General features: G+C 42.0%; 1 protein-coding gene and 1 long non-coding RNA gene across 4 annotated transcripts; one reads left to right on the forward strand and one right to left on the reverse strand.

Annotated features, from left to right (window-relative positions):
* Nucleotides 1–4,305: 4,305 nt before the first annotated feature.
* On the reverse strand, nt 4,306–7,372 carry LOC113019035 (uncharacterized). 2 transcript variants are annotated; one of them, XR_003271917.1, is made up of 3 exons: nt 7,293–7,372; nt 4,673–4,853; nt 4,306–4,546 (listed from the first exon to the last, which is right to left on the reverse strand). It is a non-coding gene; the product is annotated as an uncharacterized LOC113019035 (long non-coding RNA). The 2 variants fall into 2 exon arrangements; XR_003271916.1 differs by having other exon boundaries at nt 4,306–4,574.
* Nucleotides 7,373–13,313: 5,941 nt separating this feature from the next.
* Nucleotides 13,314–16,275, forward strand: LOC113019031 (GTPase IMAP family member 4-like). Of its 2 annotated transcripts, XM_026162516.1 has the most exons (3): nt 13,314–13,343; nt 14,868–15,065; nt 15,454–16,275. In XM_026162516.1, exons 2-3 carry the CDS (start codon nt 15,059–15,061, stop codon nt 16,272–16,274), a joined length of 828 nt encoding a protein of 275 aa, XP_026018301.1. In that variant the 5' UTR covers nt 13,314–13,343; nt 14,868–15,058; the 3' UTR covers nt 16,275. The 2 variants fall into 2 exon arrangements, with proteins under 2 accessions (XP_026018301.1, XP_026018302.1); XM_026162517.1 differs by lacking the exon at nt 13,314–13,343 and having other exon boundaries at nt 14,628–15,065.
* Nucleotides 16,276–16,291: the final 16 nt, after the last annotated feature.

The raw sequence follows: 16,291 nt of genomic DNA on the forward strand, positions 1-16,291 counted from the left end.
CTGCAAAATCACCGCTGTCACTCACAATCAAAGGCAATTACTTTTGCACAGTGCACAAAAACACTGTGATGTCAGACACATTCACACTCACTTTGTGATCTGCGTAAATAAATCACATGACTGATGATATGTGCCATGGTGATCCATAAATATGATCACCAGTTTATTTAATTATTATTAACCCAACAAAACAAATAAACAAAAACATGATGCTGATGCTACACACACGAGTCAAGGTGCAGGAAAACTGTTCATGGAAACGCCAGTTATCATAGTTATCATAACTCTGTTTCCCTCTCTTTGAGTAGTTCTCAGACAGCTCTTGATCTGATAATGTGTAGCCTGCTCATCAGCTCAGAAGAAAAAAAAAAAACCCGCAACGCAACATCACACAGTAGTTGCTCTGCCCACAGCGGCAAAGTCTTACACTTTCATATTCAACACAGCTTCTCCATCATGTACTTTTAGATGTTTCATACAGGGTTCAGCATAGTTGTTTTCACAGGTGTGCTGTATATCTCAACAATGGCTCATAATAAGACGACAGTCTTTCACACAGGTCAAGTGCCTCTATGCACATCATTAGGTTAAATAGTTGCCTATATCACTTCACCTCATATGTCATTGTACTGAATTTGAGCAACCACAAGCGTAATGTAGATTACTTTTAACAACTATCCACCTCAATTACGTCTATGGTCTGGCACACAGGCTGAAGAGTTAACATTTTGTGTCAGCAAGGGGTGGGGGGACAGCCACCCACCAGAGCATAGCTGCTGATGTGGGCTGGCCTTCTCCACACGCTCTTCAAGGCTGGTGTGTTTTCTGAAAACTTCTAACATTTGAATCTCTTCCATTTATAAGCCTGCGATTAACCGCACGGCTCAGGTCCGCGTGAAACCCGCGTGACCGCGCTCGCGTGAACCCGCGCAGCTAAGGAGCCATCGCTCTCTCTCTCTTTATTACATAAATACTTTGTGCTGCCAGGAGCAAAGTCCAGCATAAACGTCTGTCTCCCTCCGACTCACTCTTGGTTGCTTAGAAACCCATGATAACAACAACAGTCGGTGTCACAGACCACGTGTTCTGCTCCGCACACACCCACACAACAATAACAACAGCGACGACGACAACAACGAAAACAACACAAAATAGGCCTAATCCGGACTCACACCGGACCGCTCGGGACCCTGACCCAGTTGTGGGACGCTCACCCACTCGCGCGACAAAACCCAATGAAGGGACGCTCGGGACACACACCCAGGGCGATTTCAAAACCGGACACTCACCGGACGCTTGGGACCCTTGGGCGATTTAACCAAAACCTCTTTTTCGGGACACAAACCCAGTTATCGCTCCACAAAGCAGCGAACTTCTCAACGCCTCACACAGTGGCGGAGACTGCACAACGACACGGTTATAGAGTCGGCCTCTTTAAACTTACTTGCCGTTGCTTAGAGTGTAATATCAGCCCGAATCCCGCCGACCGTCATTCATCGAGGAGAAAAGACAGACCGCGAATCCACAGGAACTTCCTGGCTGACGTCAGTCTTTCAGCGTGCCTCTCCTCCCCTCGGTGAATGCGATTCCAGGGCTCCGGCATCGAAGGACCAATTAATGATAGGTTTGTAGCTTGAACCCATCCGCTGGAACGTTGAAGACAATATAATTACACTGCTAAGCAAGACACAAATAGGCAAAGTTCTTCATGTTACTCGTGCACGGGAGAGACCGGACAGAGTGCCGTTCCTCCACTTGACCCCAGTTGCTCTCGTCCGTTCTCCCGTAACACTGTCCTTTTATTGAGGTTGCATGAATATGCATAGGTTCATTAACATGTGACGTCTACATACACACAAAGAGTACCTTGCCTGTGTGTGTGTGTGTGTGTGTGTGTGTGTGTGTGTGTGTATGTGTGTGTGTGTGTGGGGGGGGGGGGGGTACTGCTGATCAAAGGGTCATAAAAGCACACAAGCAAACATCCTTGGTCAGGAAGAGGGTAGACCCCCCCTCATCCTAGATAACACAGTAAGGAAGTCCAGCAGTTCATTTATACACAAAAAGCACTTAGACTAAAACAGACGTAACTACGTTAATCCTACCATAAAACAATAAGAGAAGGTATGACCTCTCTCATGCTCCCAGGATGTAGGTGTGGAATGCACACCAAGCCTCTGTAGCCTGTTAAAGATCACACAACTTATCACTACACAATTGATTATACACCTCTAAGCATCTATGGTTAAATATTTCTAAGCATAAATGACAATCAACAATACAAAACCTAACACATGCTGTGAACATAAGTAGCTTTGATCACAGTTTATGTCGTAAAAGAGAAGGAATATTGAAAAAAAGATCAACATTGTGATATTATTTGTTCCAAACTGACCAGAAACATGCTTGTCAGACTCTCACAGCAAAGGATCAGACTCACTGTGCATGACAGCTCAGGCCAATGATGTCTGTTAGATTGTCAGTTGTTTAGTGCTTCTGTACAGTTAGGGTCACGTCTCTATTTCAGAATAATTAATATGCGGAAAACACTAAAAGTTGATTGTCTTCCAATATTCTAGCATAATTAAAAAACTTTGACTTTGTAAGTACATATTATTAGTCCTAATGTCAGTATGATTCTTCATAACTCCTGCCCCTGAACTTTAAAATTTACCTGATGAAAGATCATTTACAGTGGCACTCTGTCAGGATGATTCTGACCATAAGATCACTGTATTCACTGTATGATCACTGTATGTCAGACTCCATAATAAAGACTTTAACTGATCAAGCACACACATCCATACATATGCAATAATACTAAGTGCAATAATCCTTTCTGTCATCGTTGTATTTTTACTCAGTTGTATATAGTATTTGTATTTGTATTCTATTTTTATCTTATTGTATATTTATTTTATTTTATTCTACTGTATATAGTATTTTATTGTATTCTATTCTGTACAGTTGTGTACTGTATTTATTCTTATTGTATTCTAATTTTTGCCTCATAACTTTTGCACTGTCCACTTCCTGCTGTGACAAAACAAATTTCCCACGTGTGGGACTAATAAAGGTTATCTTATCTTATCTTATCTTATTAATCTGAATCCTTCTGAAATGTGCTGTGAATGAATGCTGATGCAACTCACTGTGGGAAAGCTGTTAATAAAATGAATCTGTGACACATGCAACACGTTCACAGAGGAAGAGGACACAAAGGGAGGACACGCAGAGGCTGTGTTGAAGTCAGAAATCCAAATCTTTAGTCAAAAACAGGCGGCGGTTACACACAGGAAGACAAGCAGTCCATCAAACAGTCTACAGGGTCAAACATACAGAGAATTCAAACAGCAGTAAAAAATAACTGGAACTGAAAAACTTAAAGCAATGTGTGACGCAATAAAAGGAAGCAGCGCAGTATATTCACTGAATTATCATCAATTACAAAAGAGAAAAACGACGATTTCTAAGGATTATTTTCTTAAATGCAGTTAAGAGTGTGGCTGGTAAAGATGGAAACATACAGAATGTAAACTGTGTGAGTTTGTGAACTTTGTTAGTAACAAATGAGGTAAAAAACAAAAACAGAGAAAACACAGAAAGAGGCTCTCAGTATTCATTCATAATTAGAAAGAAACATTCTGGTCGTGGATTTTTACAGTCTTAGTTCCGCTCGCTGTCATCATTATAATCATCATGATCAATGGCGAGGTCCTGAGGTGGGTGGTGCTGTCTCTGGTGATGTCACCATGAAGGAACAGCATCTGGCACGTGTTGGTGAAACATCCCAGTACACTGGTGTAGTTTCCTCTCCAGCTGTTTGACATGTGACACTTGAACATTAAGGGGAAGAAGAAGAAGAAACAGTGTTAGGTCAGGTGACCACATGGTTTCTAAAGTAACTGACAGGAAGTAACCAGGCCGTTAGAAATGGATGGCATGTGTTTAGAGTTACTGGAGTTGGGTAACTCTACTTACCAAAAGCAGAAGCACACAGATGAAGGATCAGATGCTGAATGTTGCAGGAACATGCTCGTGCGGTGGTCATTCAGTGCTGCAGGTTAGACAGTCCAAGATTGATATGCTGCCCATCTGAGAGTTTGAAAACACACATGCAAAGATTTATTTTGTATTACAGTCAAAGTACCATTTAATCCCACTTCTTCCTGAGCTTTGCTTCATCACAAGACCAAAGGTGGCATCCCGTGTCAGTCTTATCATCATCCAGAAGAAACATTTGAAGAAACATCATGGAGAAGAAACATTTACGCGCCTCCTGGTTTTGTTTTCTGATCCTGTGAAAAGACTGAGGACAACAAAGCCCAGAGAACACGAGATACACAACATCCAACATTCAGACTCAACAGCCTCCATAAATGAAGAGCACCAGGTTGGTTCAGTTATAGTAGATATGAGCATACTTCACATTACTGGGTATGAATAATAATGAGGAGGCAAACTTTGAAGATGCAGAGCATGATGTCCCATCATCAGACTGTAAACAAACATCCACCAGGCTTCTTTGTTGCCAAAATTGATGATTCTCCTATGAGGGATCAGTAGCGTGTATTAACCTGTGGTATAAGCAGCAGTCACTGAAATATTACTGATTCAGATAAGAAATCTAGCACATAAAAGCCAGGGTGGGAGGGATCTCTGCAAACTGACTTACCTCTGCAAGTGTGAAGCTCAACAAAAATCTGACTCTCCAGTCACAGACAAACAAAAACCTCCAGCTGGGAGATAGAAAACGCTGTCTGGGTCTTGCTGGATGTTGCTGGTCAGAGTCCCACATTAGTAGAGTGCTTCTTGGTCCCACTGACCCATATGGACAGTGACTGTGGAGAACTGTTCTGGAAAACAGAGAAGAGAATTAAAATAACAAAAAGCCAAACAGGATTTCCACAAAGACTCTCTTGGAATCAGCAATCAAAAAAAACACTGGTTCATATTTCAATTAAATATGAACAGATTCCTTAAATGTACGCAGTTCAGATCTGATTTAATTTAATTTCCTTCACACAGCACATTCGTCCAAGCTGACAGGTAAACATAGAATTAATCTCAGGTAACATGACTCATAGTAGAGATTCAGTAAGAAAGATTGCAGGCTCTAACATTATTACCACACAATCCAAGGACACACCCACAGCTCAGATTTGTAGAACTATTTAAACAAATGCCTTCTGAATATTCAATTCAGGTTCACAGTGGGAGGGGGGGGGGGTGGTGGTGTCGTGGAATTTTTAAAATAAAGTCTGCAACACAGAAAGAGCTGTGATCAAGCTATTTATTACTGCGCCAGCACACATCAAACATCACAGTTCAGTCATGTCAGCACTGCCACAGAGGTCGTGCTCCTCCTCCTTTATGCATTCCAAGGAAGAGGGAGGAAGTTACAAACTGATCCTACCACACTTCACGTGTCTCGCTATGAAACCTAACGCATCAATGGTTGTGCTGTTTTGTGCCCTTGGCCTTATCAGCACCTGTAAAGGGAGTTGTTTTCTCAAACTGCTGACGCTGAAGTAAGTTCATCTAGTTTTAGAAACATTCACTGAACAGTAACAGTGTCACAACTAAGCATATGCATAAGCACTTAAATACTTTAAATGAGAATAACAGAAAATTTCTTTTACAGGAGCTAGAGCCTGTCCCAGTAGTCACAGGTAGAGCACACCTGGACAGGTCACCAGTCTGTCAGAGGACTAACACAGAGACAGACATCAGAGTAACAAATCTATGTAAAATTAATGTAAGTTTGCTGCAGCTGTATGTATGAACATGTGTTTCTGTGTTCACAGTCCACCTCTCAGGAACCTGCAGTTGACTTTTAGTCAACTTTAAACAGACCTCACAAAAGGCTGATGTGGCTGGATCAGTAGTGTGATTTAAGTACGATACCTTTGGCCAGGGATTAATCTGGTGCATCGCTTCACTGCAGTCTTACGTATTTTCCACACACCTGAATAAAAAATACTGATATATACAAATAACAGCTTCAGCTGATGCAGCCTGACTCAATCCTAAATGTTCAGCACACAGAGACACAGAGGTGCCGTTTAAAGTTTAGTGATAACCTGAGTCACTGATCATTTGCAGTATTACAGAGTCTGGCAGTCTTTGCATGACTTACTCATCACTGTAAGTTTCTAGCTGACTCTCAGGTGTGACAGGTGTGCCAGCAGGAAAGAGTAATAATAACCTGCATCCTGAGGTTTGTCATGCAGGATTAAAGGAGCCAGGCTTTGTTCACACAGCTAGGATTGTATTTTACACTGACCCTGGGTCAGTATAAGTATCATACAGTTTAAACGAAGCACTGAAACTTGCACATATTTATTATAGATGCACTGAAGCTAATCGAGATATTTGCTGTAAGTAAGTAAGTAAGTAAGTAAGTAAAACTTTATTTATATAGCACCTTTCAAGATAAAAATCACAAAGTGCTTCACAGAAGCTGAAACCTAAAAATAAAAATCAACTAAAAGCAAGTTTAAAAAGATGGGTTTTTAGCTGTTTTTTAAAAGTGACCACTGAGTCCACAGATCTCAGGCTCAAAGGGAGAGAGTTCCACAATCTGGGGGCCACAGTTCCAAAAGCTTTGTCGCCTTTTGTTTTCAGCCTCGTGTGCTGGACAGCAAGCAAGCCCTGGTCACATGACCTCAGGGACCTGCTGGGAATGTATGGATGTAATAGTTCACTTATATATGTTGGTGCTTGTCCATGCAGGGCCCTGAAAGTCAAGGTCAAAACCTTAAACTGGATCCTGAATTTAACGGGGAGCCAGTGCAGCTGAATCAGCAGACATGGGAAAACTTGGAGGACTTGGTCAGAAGCTTTGCAGCAGCATTCTGAACAACTTGCAGACGATCCAAAGAGGCTTTACATAAACAAGTAAACAAGGAATTACAGTAGTCCAGACGAGATGAAACAAATGCATGAATGACATTTTCTAATTCGGAGCGCGATACAATGGGCTGTGGCTGCGATTAAACATTTTACTGGAAACTTTATTAACTAGTAACTTCATCAGTCATGACAGAAGCTAATATTTCTGTGCTAACATCGTTTAACCAGTAACAGCTTTACTCCAATATAAGCTAACGTTTACACCATAACTTTAAGCTAGCACCATAAAGACGGTAAAACACGTAATAATATCTACAAATGCATCTTAAAGCTGTTATATTAGCACTCTGTGTATTACTAACATAACCACATTAACATTACTGACACTCGCTGACTTTTAATAGTCATTCTATAAATGCTGTCCGTTTAAATGGTCTTACCTGTACACACTGCATATCCACCGGATTGCAGCCAGAGTGGATTCTGGAGTCTTCCACGCTCCTGTTAGTGATCCTCCATCTGGATGGATGAGAACAACCTTCTGAACAATCTAGCAGGAGATGGCCCGTATCTATGGGACTGATTTGTGCTAATAACGCCCATTGTATGGACTGATAACAGCCGAAGCGGGTGAATAAAGTCACCCAGTAGCTAGCTGTGCCATTACCCAGCATACATCACTCCCTCCGTAAATGCAATAAACCATACAAAAGTATCGTTCTACCTGTTTTTCAGGTAGTTGTTTACATTATATAATTTATTGTGTTCTGTATACGTCACTACAAAGTGATTTGGAAAATGTCTAAATATACCGACAAAAGGCACTTCCGCGGACCCTTCACGTCAATTCCCGACGCGAGGGGGTACCCTGCGTGTCCATAAGTGCAGCAGAGGGAGCCTGACCATGCGTCACACGTTTGACGAGTTGGGAGTGAGAACGTGTTGGCTCAAAAGTGGTCTTTTACTTTTTTTAAAAAAAAGATCTTTATTTACATATCCCGGGATATGGACACTGAGCACACACAGAAACACCTGCTCACATCAGCCAGTCTCAAACATGAAAACAGGAAGCCAGGTTATTTATGTACCTCTTGACATCACATACGTCACACACAGTTTCATTACACACAACTTCTTCTATTCAGTTCCTCTTTTTGGAATTGGACTTCATCCAAGTGAGAAGTGAACAAAATACAGCCGTCACACCCAATTCAAGTCAGACAACAAAAACGACAGCAACAGACCAACATTCTTCTTTGAATCTGTATCTTGTATGATACTACACTGATTTCCTTTTTGATCATTAATGGTGAGTTTTCTTATTTTAATCCATTCTTTGCAAATTTTTTATCATTAAATGGAGACATGCAGAAATCTATTCCTCCCCCCCCCCCCCCCCCCCCCCCCCACATTTACATTTTACAGTTGTAGTTGGTTGAGAAGGAAAACAGTTTCCAAAATTTTATGTACTCTTGGGCAATGAAATCTATGTCAAAAAAGAAGAGGGGAAAAAAAGGTCAGTCAGGGCTCAAATAATTTTCCACAGCATAGATCTATCTATTCATGTATGTATCTACAGTGGGGCAAAAAAGTATTTAGTCAGCCACCGATTGTGCAAGTTCCCCCACTTAAAATGATGACAGAGGTCAGTAATTTGCACCAGAGGTACACTTCAACTGTGAGAGACAGAATGTGAAAAAAAAATCCATGAATCCACATGGTAGGATTTGTAAAGAATTTATTCGTAAATCAGGGTGGAAAATAAGTATTTGGTCAATAACAAAAATACAACTCAATACTTTGTAACGTAACCTTTGTTGGCAATAACAGAGGTCAAACGTTTACTATAGGTCTTTACCAGGTTTGCACACACAGTAGCTGGTATTTTGGCCCATTCCTCCATGCAGATCTTCTCGAGAGCAGTGATGTTTTGGGGCTGTCGCCGAGCAACACGGACTTTCAACTCCCGCCACAGATTTTCTATGGGGTTGAGGTCTGGAGACTGGCTAGGCCACTCCAGGACTTTCAAATGCTTCTTACGGAGCCACTCCTTTGTTGCCCGGGCGGTGTGTTTTGGATCATTGTCATGTTGGAAGACCCAGCCTCGTTTCATCTTCAAAGTTCTCACTGATGGAAGGAGGTTTTGGCTCAAAATCTCACGATACATGGCCCCATTCATTCTGTCCTTAACACGGATCAGTCGTCCTGTCCCCTTGGCAGAAAAACAGCCCCATAGCATGATGTTTCCACCCCCATGCTTCACAGTAGGTATGGTGTTCTTGGGATGCAACTCAGTATTCTTCTTCCTCCAAACACGACGAGTTGAGTTTATACCAAAAAGTTCTATTTTGGTTTCATCTGACCACATGACATTCTCCCAATCCTCTGCTGTATCATCCATGTGCTCTCTGGCAAACTTCAGACGGGCCTGGACATGCACTGGCTTCAGCAGCGGAACACGTCTGGCACTGCGGGATTTGATTCCCTGCCGTTGTAGTGTGTTACTGATGGTGACCTTTGTTACTTTGGTCCCAGCTCTCTGCAGGTCATTCACCAGGTCCCCCCGTGCAGGCACGTGCAGGGGGGGGCTAGAGGGACTTGAGCACCCGCCCCTTTCCTGATGGGTGCCCAAGGTGCCCTTTCGTTGAGGCAACTTTAAAAAAAAATAAAAATAAAAATAAATATATATATATATATATATATATATATATATAGATGGTTACTGGACCCTGTTCAGGGTCCAGTAACCATCACAGTGGCAGATATCCAAGAAAGGGTCTCCAGTATGAAGAGTTGGACAGCACCAGGGCCCGACATGGTTCACGCCTACTGGCTGAAGAAGCTGACTGCACTCCACGAGCGTCTGGCAGCACAAATGAACCAGCTGCTAGTTAACGAGAGACACCCGGAATGGCTAACTGAAGGCCGGACGGTCCTGATCCCCAAGGACCCCAAGAAGGGACCGGTCCCCTCCAACTACCGACCAATAACCTGCCTCAGTACTACATGGAAGCTCCTGTCAGGCATCATATCGGCTAAGATGAACAGGCACATGGGTCAATACATGAGCGGGACACAGAAAGGAATTGGCAAGAATACCAGAGGCGCAAAACACCAGCTACTGGTAGACAGAACAATCAGCCGAGACTGCAAGACCAGACTGACCAACCTGTGCACTGCCTGGATTGATTACAAGAAGGCCTATGACTCAATGCCCCACAGCTGGATACTGGAATGCCTAGAATTGTACAAGATCAATGGGACCCTAAGAGCCTTCATCAGGAACTCAATGGGGATGTGGCGTACAACACTAGAGGCCAACTCCAAGCCCATAGCACAAGTCACCATCAAGTGCGGGATCTACCAAGGAGATGCTCTGTCCCCACTGCTGTTCTGCATAGGCCTGAACCCCCTCAGTGAGATCATTAACAAGACTGGCTACGGATACCGACTACGGAACGGAGCAGTTGTCAGCCACCTCCTGTACATGGATGACATCAAGCTGTATGCCAAGAGTGAACGAGACATCGATTCACTGATCCACACTACCAGGCTATACAGCAATGACATTGGAATGTCGTTCGGACTGGAGAAGTGTAGTCGGATGGTAACAAAGAGAGGGAAGGTAGTCAGAACTGAGGGGATTGAACTACCAGAAGGCAACATTGCAGACATAGAGGACAGTTACAAGTACTTGGGGATCCCGCAGGCGAATGGGAACCATGAAGAGGCCGCTAGAAAAGCTGCAACCACCAAGTACCTGCAGAGGGTCAGGCAAGTCCTGAGGAGTCAGCTGAACGGTAAGAACAAGATCCGGGCCATCAACACGTACGCCCTGCCCGTGATCAGGTACCCTGCTGGGGTAATAGGCTGGCCAAAGGAGGAGATAGAAGCCACTGACATAAAGACAAGAAAGCTCCTTACCATGCATGGAGGGTTTCACCCCAAGTCCAGCACCCTGAGGCTGTACGCTAAGCGGAAGGAAGGGGGCCGGGGACTGGTGAGTGTCAGCACCACAGTCCAGGATGAGACAACGAACATCCAAGAATACATTGGGAAGATGGCCCCAACTGACCGAGTGCTCAGTGAATACCTCAGGCAGCAGAAACCCAAGAAAGAGGAGGGAGACGAGGAACCAGCATGGAAGGACAGGCCCCTGCACGGTATGTACCACCGGCAGATAGAGGAGGTGGCTGATATCCAGAAATCCTACCAGTGGCTGGACAAAGCTGGACTGAAAGACAGCACAGAGGCACTAATCATGGCAGCACAAGAACAAGCTCTGAGCACAAGATCCATAGAGGCTGGGGTCTATCACACCAGGCAAGACCCCAGGTGCAGGCTGTGTAAAGATGCCCCAGAGACAATCCAGCACATAACAGCAGGGTGCAAGATGCTAGCAGGCAAGGCATACATGGAACGCCATAACCAAGTGGCCGGCATAGTGTACAGGAACATCTGTGCCGAGTATAACCTGGAAGTCCCGAGGTCAAAATGGGAGATGCCCCCAAGGGTGGTGGAGAATGACCGAGCTAAGATCCTGTGGGACTTCCAGATACAGACGGACAAAATGGTGGTGGCTAACCAACCGGACATAGTGGTGGTAGACAAACAGAAGAAGACGGCCGTAGTGATCGATGTAGCGGTTCCGAATGACAGCAATATCAGGAATAAGGAACACGAGAAGCTGGAGAAATACCAAGGGCTCAGAGAAGAGCTCGAGAGGATGTGGAGGGTGAAGGTAACGGTGGTCCCCGTGGTAATCGGAGCACTAGGTGCGGTGACTCCCAAGATAGGCGAGTGGCTCCAGCAGATCCCGGGAACAACATCGGAGATCTCTGTCCAGAAGAGCGCAGTCCTGGGAACAGCTAAGATACTGCGCAGGACCCTCAAGCTCCCAGGCCTCTGGTAGCGGACCCGAGCTTGAAGGCTAAACCGCCCGCAGGGGCGTGCTGGGTGTTTTATATATATATATATAATTTTTTTTTTTTTTTTATGTGTGTGTGCGTGCGGAGTCCGGTCTGTGCCCCTCAACAATAATATTTAACTATTAATCACAGTTTTGCTAAATAAAAGGATCTGGCTTGCATCAGTCACATGATCACATTTAACCAATGATCGCCCTTGACGGCAGAACGCGCTGGTTACGAGCCGGGAACGAGCTCACAAAGAGCACGCGCATTTTTAGCGGTCCGGAGCTGCAGGAGAAACACAAGTTAACTCAGACACACAGACTGATGCGACAAAACCAGTAAGTAGGTGTACAGCGTACACTGTAGTGTGTAGCACACAGGAGTATTGGCTTATTACGTACACGTTGGTAAGTTGTCTTGTTGCAGCTGACGAACTGAAACAAACGAGCGTGCTGTGTGTGCAACAGCGCGACAAACATTACCTGTCCTTTTATTAACTGCACAGGTAGTGCTGGTCATAGCTGCTGGCTACCTGTGTAAGGCTGTCATGGGTCTGTAGCTCTGTCACCGTTTTAGGGAACATATTTAGTTTTAAAGTATTTAGAAACATATTTAGTTTTAAAGTAAGTTACAGGGCTTTTCCTGCCTTTCTGGAGGGATTATATTTCACTAAAAAACGATCTAATATGCATGTCCACATAATTATGCATTATTATAATTATAATATATTAAAAAACACACGCTGTATTTTAAAGAACATACATTAAGAAGCAGATTATATTAGATTTATATTTTAAATAAGACAAAAGTTGGATTTTACAGCAGTAAAATGATTGTATCTCTACAGTTTAAAAATGTAATAAGCTTTGCCCCTGCACAGAGTGGATAGTGAAACAAAGGGAATCATCATAATGACATTATTTCATATTTATTACTCCCCCTCCTCTTTGCTTTATTATTGTAGCTCTAGTAATAAATATGTAAGGATTCTGGATCAGCACCGTGATGCCCATAGTATATACAATATTCTGAAGAAGGTCTAAAACGTCACTGTGTGTGCGTGCATGTGTGTGTTTTATTTAGATGGATTTAAAAAAAAAATATTACTCATGATATAACATTGTCCAGACATGGCTGGTAAGGACATGAGGAGGAAACAGTAGGAGCTGTGTGAGGCTACTAAAGGCAGGGCTATAACATTTTTCTGTCATTTTATTATAGATTAAGTGCAAGAGTTTTTAGGTGTGGATAATTAGATTATAGTTTATTGCAATAGCAAGTTGTGCCTTGTTCTCAGACAGCAAGTGGAGAGTGATATGAAATGATGGGATGGAAGGAAGAAGAGAAGCAAAGAGTGATGCACAGGCAGAGCCTAAATTATTTCTCACAGTTTTTTGTTGTCTTATGGTTCCAAGCGCTGTCACCAATCTTTGCATTTTGTTATTATCTCATGACACTTGTTTAATCAGCTACCATCTCTCCTATGGACTTTTTAATGTTTACAGTCTCAGATCAACACAGCCCTGCTCTCCAGCACTATCCACAGCAACCCCTCAACAGCAACATTGTACCCATCAGGTAAAGCATCGGCTACGTTTGCTTTGCCTTATTGCACAATTAATGGTAAACTGTGATATCGGTGTTTCCTCTCTGCTGTTGGACTCTGACTGTAGCTCTGTTTCACTTTCTGTTTCTGTCCTTGGCTGCACTAAAACTCACCAGCAGCTGAAAGAGTTTGTAGCTCTATGGAAACTTAAATTAAGATTACAAAATTCAAGTTAGAGTTTTATTAAAGCCGAAAGGTTTATTTGTCGTGCATATCTCTCCACTGGAAGTTGGAGAGGAAACTGTCTGGCTAAGTAAATTCTAATGAGAATAAATGTTTTAGTGATATTCAGTTATTTGTACAATTAATTCTGAAATCTCAAAATAATATTGGTTAGTATTCAGAAGTGTAGATTTTTCTCCCTGACAGTTTTTAATAAAAATAAATAAGAAGTAAGAAGAAAATGAAATGGAGAAATTGAATTGTCAACAATCATTTGCAGTATAAGAATGTGAGTGCAGTATTTAGAAATACTTAAAAACACTGAAATACCTACACCTGTCATAAAACCAAATGATGGTTACTTTACTAATGATTTGTTTAAACAATTTATAGTTTTCCTTAATATCTCTGATGAAACCATAAGAGCTTAATGCAGTAAATAAAGATCTAATAGTTTAAAAATCAGATTTATGCTCAAATCAGATTTCTTTCACATTAAGGTATAAAATATGATGTTGTGTAATTAATTTAAAAAAGCCTGTTGTTTTAGCAAGTACGGCCGGAACAGTCTGTTAGTCAACTACAAAAACACTTTAAGAAATGTATCCTCTCCTGACGCCAATATTCAGCTTTAAAGAGTTTAAGAAAAATTTAGGGTTGTTTTTAAAATGTTGATATCTTGGTATAGACAAAAGAAAACAGGACTGATCAGATTATTTCACTTTTTATCTGATTCTTTGGCTGTTCTGATCAAAATGTTTTGGCAGGCATTCAAATACATAAAAATGAATGTCAGCGTTTTAGTTGGAAACCTGATTACCCACTGCTTTCATGCTCTGTAGCAGTGGAAAGAGAAACATGTAGAGAACGTTTTTTTAGATGTTCACTTTAAAACTTTTAACAATATTAAGTTTTTCAAGTCCAGTTTTAGTCTTTACTCACACAGATCAAACATTGGATCCTTTTTTATCAATTTGTGATGGTTATTTGTTTTTAAATATAATATAATGTATCTTTTATACATTGGTAATTAATTTTAGACATAATTTATGTTTAGTACTAATTTAAGAAACAAAAAATCCGAAGAGCCCCTTGAGCTCTTTTTTTAGTGAGGTGAGCCATAAGACCTTCCATCACAGCTACATAACTCTTCTCAGTGCAGCTGAGTCATGTGACTACGCAATAACTATAAGATCAGAGCTGAGAGGAGACGGCAGACAAAATTCAGCCAAGATGAGAACTGTTTACACCGACATGTCTGCTTTCTGATGAAACGTAAAGAAAACATTTTGCTCTGTACAAACTGGAATTTTAATTTGTCTTTGCTCACACAGACGTTCATTTTGTTCACAACCTGTCTACAAAAGAAAAAAAAGAATCCTGGGAGTGCAGCCAAGTCAGAAGTGAAATGAAAATAAGTGTCATATCAGAGTCTAGTTAGACAACAAAGACGACAACAACAGAAAAGGGACGTGCTGATATTAACCTGAATTCTTGTGACACTACATTAACTTCCTTTTTGATCATGGAAGGTGAGATATATTTTCTTTTATTTTTAGGCATTTTTTGCTAAACTCTTTTTAGCTCCTTGCATCTCACGGTATGGCTAATTTACCTTGCAGCAGGGTTTTTAAAACAAAGTTGCTAATCCAACTACTAAGGGAAATGGATTTTGAAATGAGGAGTGGAATCGCCATTTTAAAAAGCATTTGGAAAATCAGTTTATTAATGTGGCATTTACAAATGCAGAATTTATTCTACAATTTATTATTTAAGCACAGAATTCTTTATTTCGATGCGTGTGGCTCTTGTGGTCCTCCATACAGCAAGAACGAACCATGGCTGTTGTGTGTGATATGAAACAGAGAAGTATGCCAAATATTGAAAAAAAAAAGGAAGTAATTTTTCTCTTATGTGCAGATCACCTGAGGATTGTCACGCTGGGAAAAACTGGAAGTGGGAAAAGCAGCTTGGCCAACACCATATTTGGAGAGACGGAAGAGGTGTTTGAGATAGGTCATACTGCAACCTCTGGAACAAGTCAGTGTACGAAAGCTACCAAAGTGGTGAATAGAACATCTGTTACTATAATTGACACTCCTGGTTTCTTTGACAATCGCAGGTCTGAAGAGGCTTTGAGAAATGAGATTACAAGGTGTGTCGTAGAGTGTTCTCCTGGACCTCACGCTTTTCTTATTTTACTGAAAGTGGAGAGATTCACAGATCATGAGTACGAGGTTATTACCAAAATCATAGAGTCTTTTTCTGAAGAAGCTTTCAGGTATGCTGTGCTTGTCTTCACTCGTGGTGACGATCTTCCTGAAGGAATGCAGATTGAAGAGTTTTGCAGGGGCAACAACCGTCTACGTGAGTTGTTAGAGAGATGTGGTGGGCGCTGCCATGTCTTTGATAACAGACACTGGAACAACAACCCACAGCATGAATACAGAAACAACCAGCTGCAGAGGGAAAACCTGCTCAACACAATAAAAGAGATGGTGAGGAACAACGACGGAGGTTGTTACACAAATGAGATGCTGCAAGAAGTGGAGAAGGCAATACAACAACAGCAAGAGAGCATTAGATCATCATCAGGAGTCATGTCATGGGAAGAAATCAGAGAGGAGGCAAAGAACAGAGTCTACAATGCTCTTAAGATGGCTTCTGGTGTTACCACAGGGATGTTGTTGGGAGCACTGCTTGGTGTGCCAATAATGATTGCAGCTGTTATTCAATACTGAAAGCAGCATTGAGCCAG

Source organism: Astatotilapia calliptera, chromosome 3, assembly GCF_900246225.1.
Source record: "Astatotilapia calliptera chromosome 3, fAstCal1.2, whole genome shotgun sequence".
NCBI classification, from domain to species: domain Eukaryota; kingdom Metazoa; phylum Chordata; class Actinopteri; order Cichliformes; family Cichlidae; genus Astatotilapia; species Astatotilapia calliptera.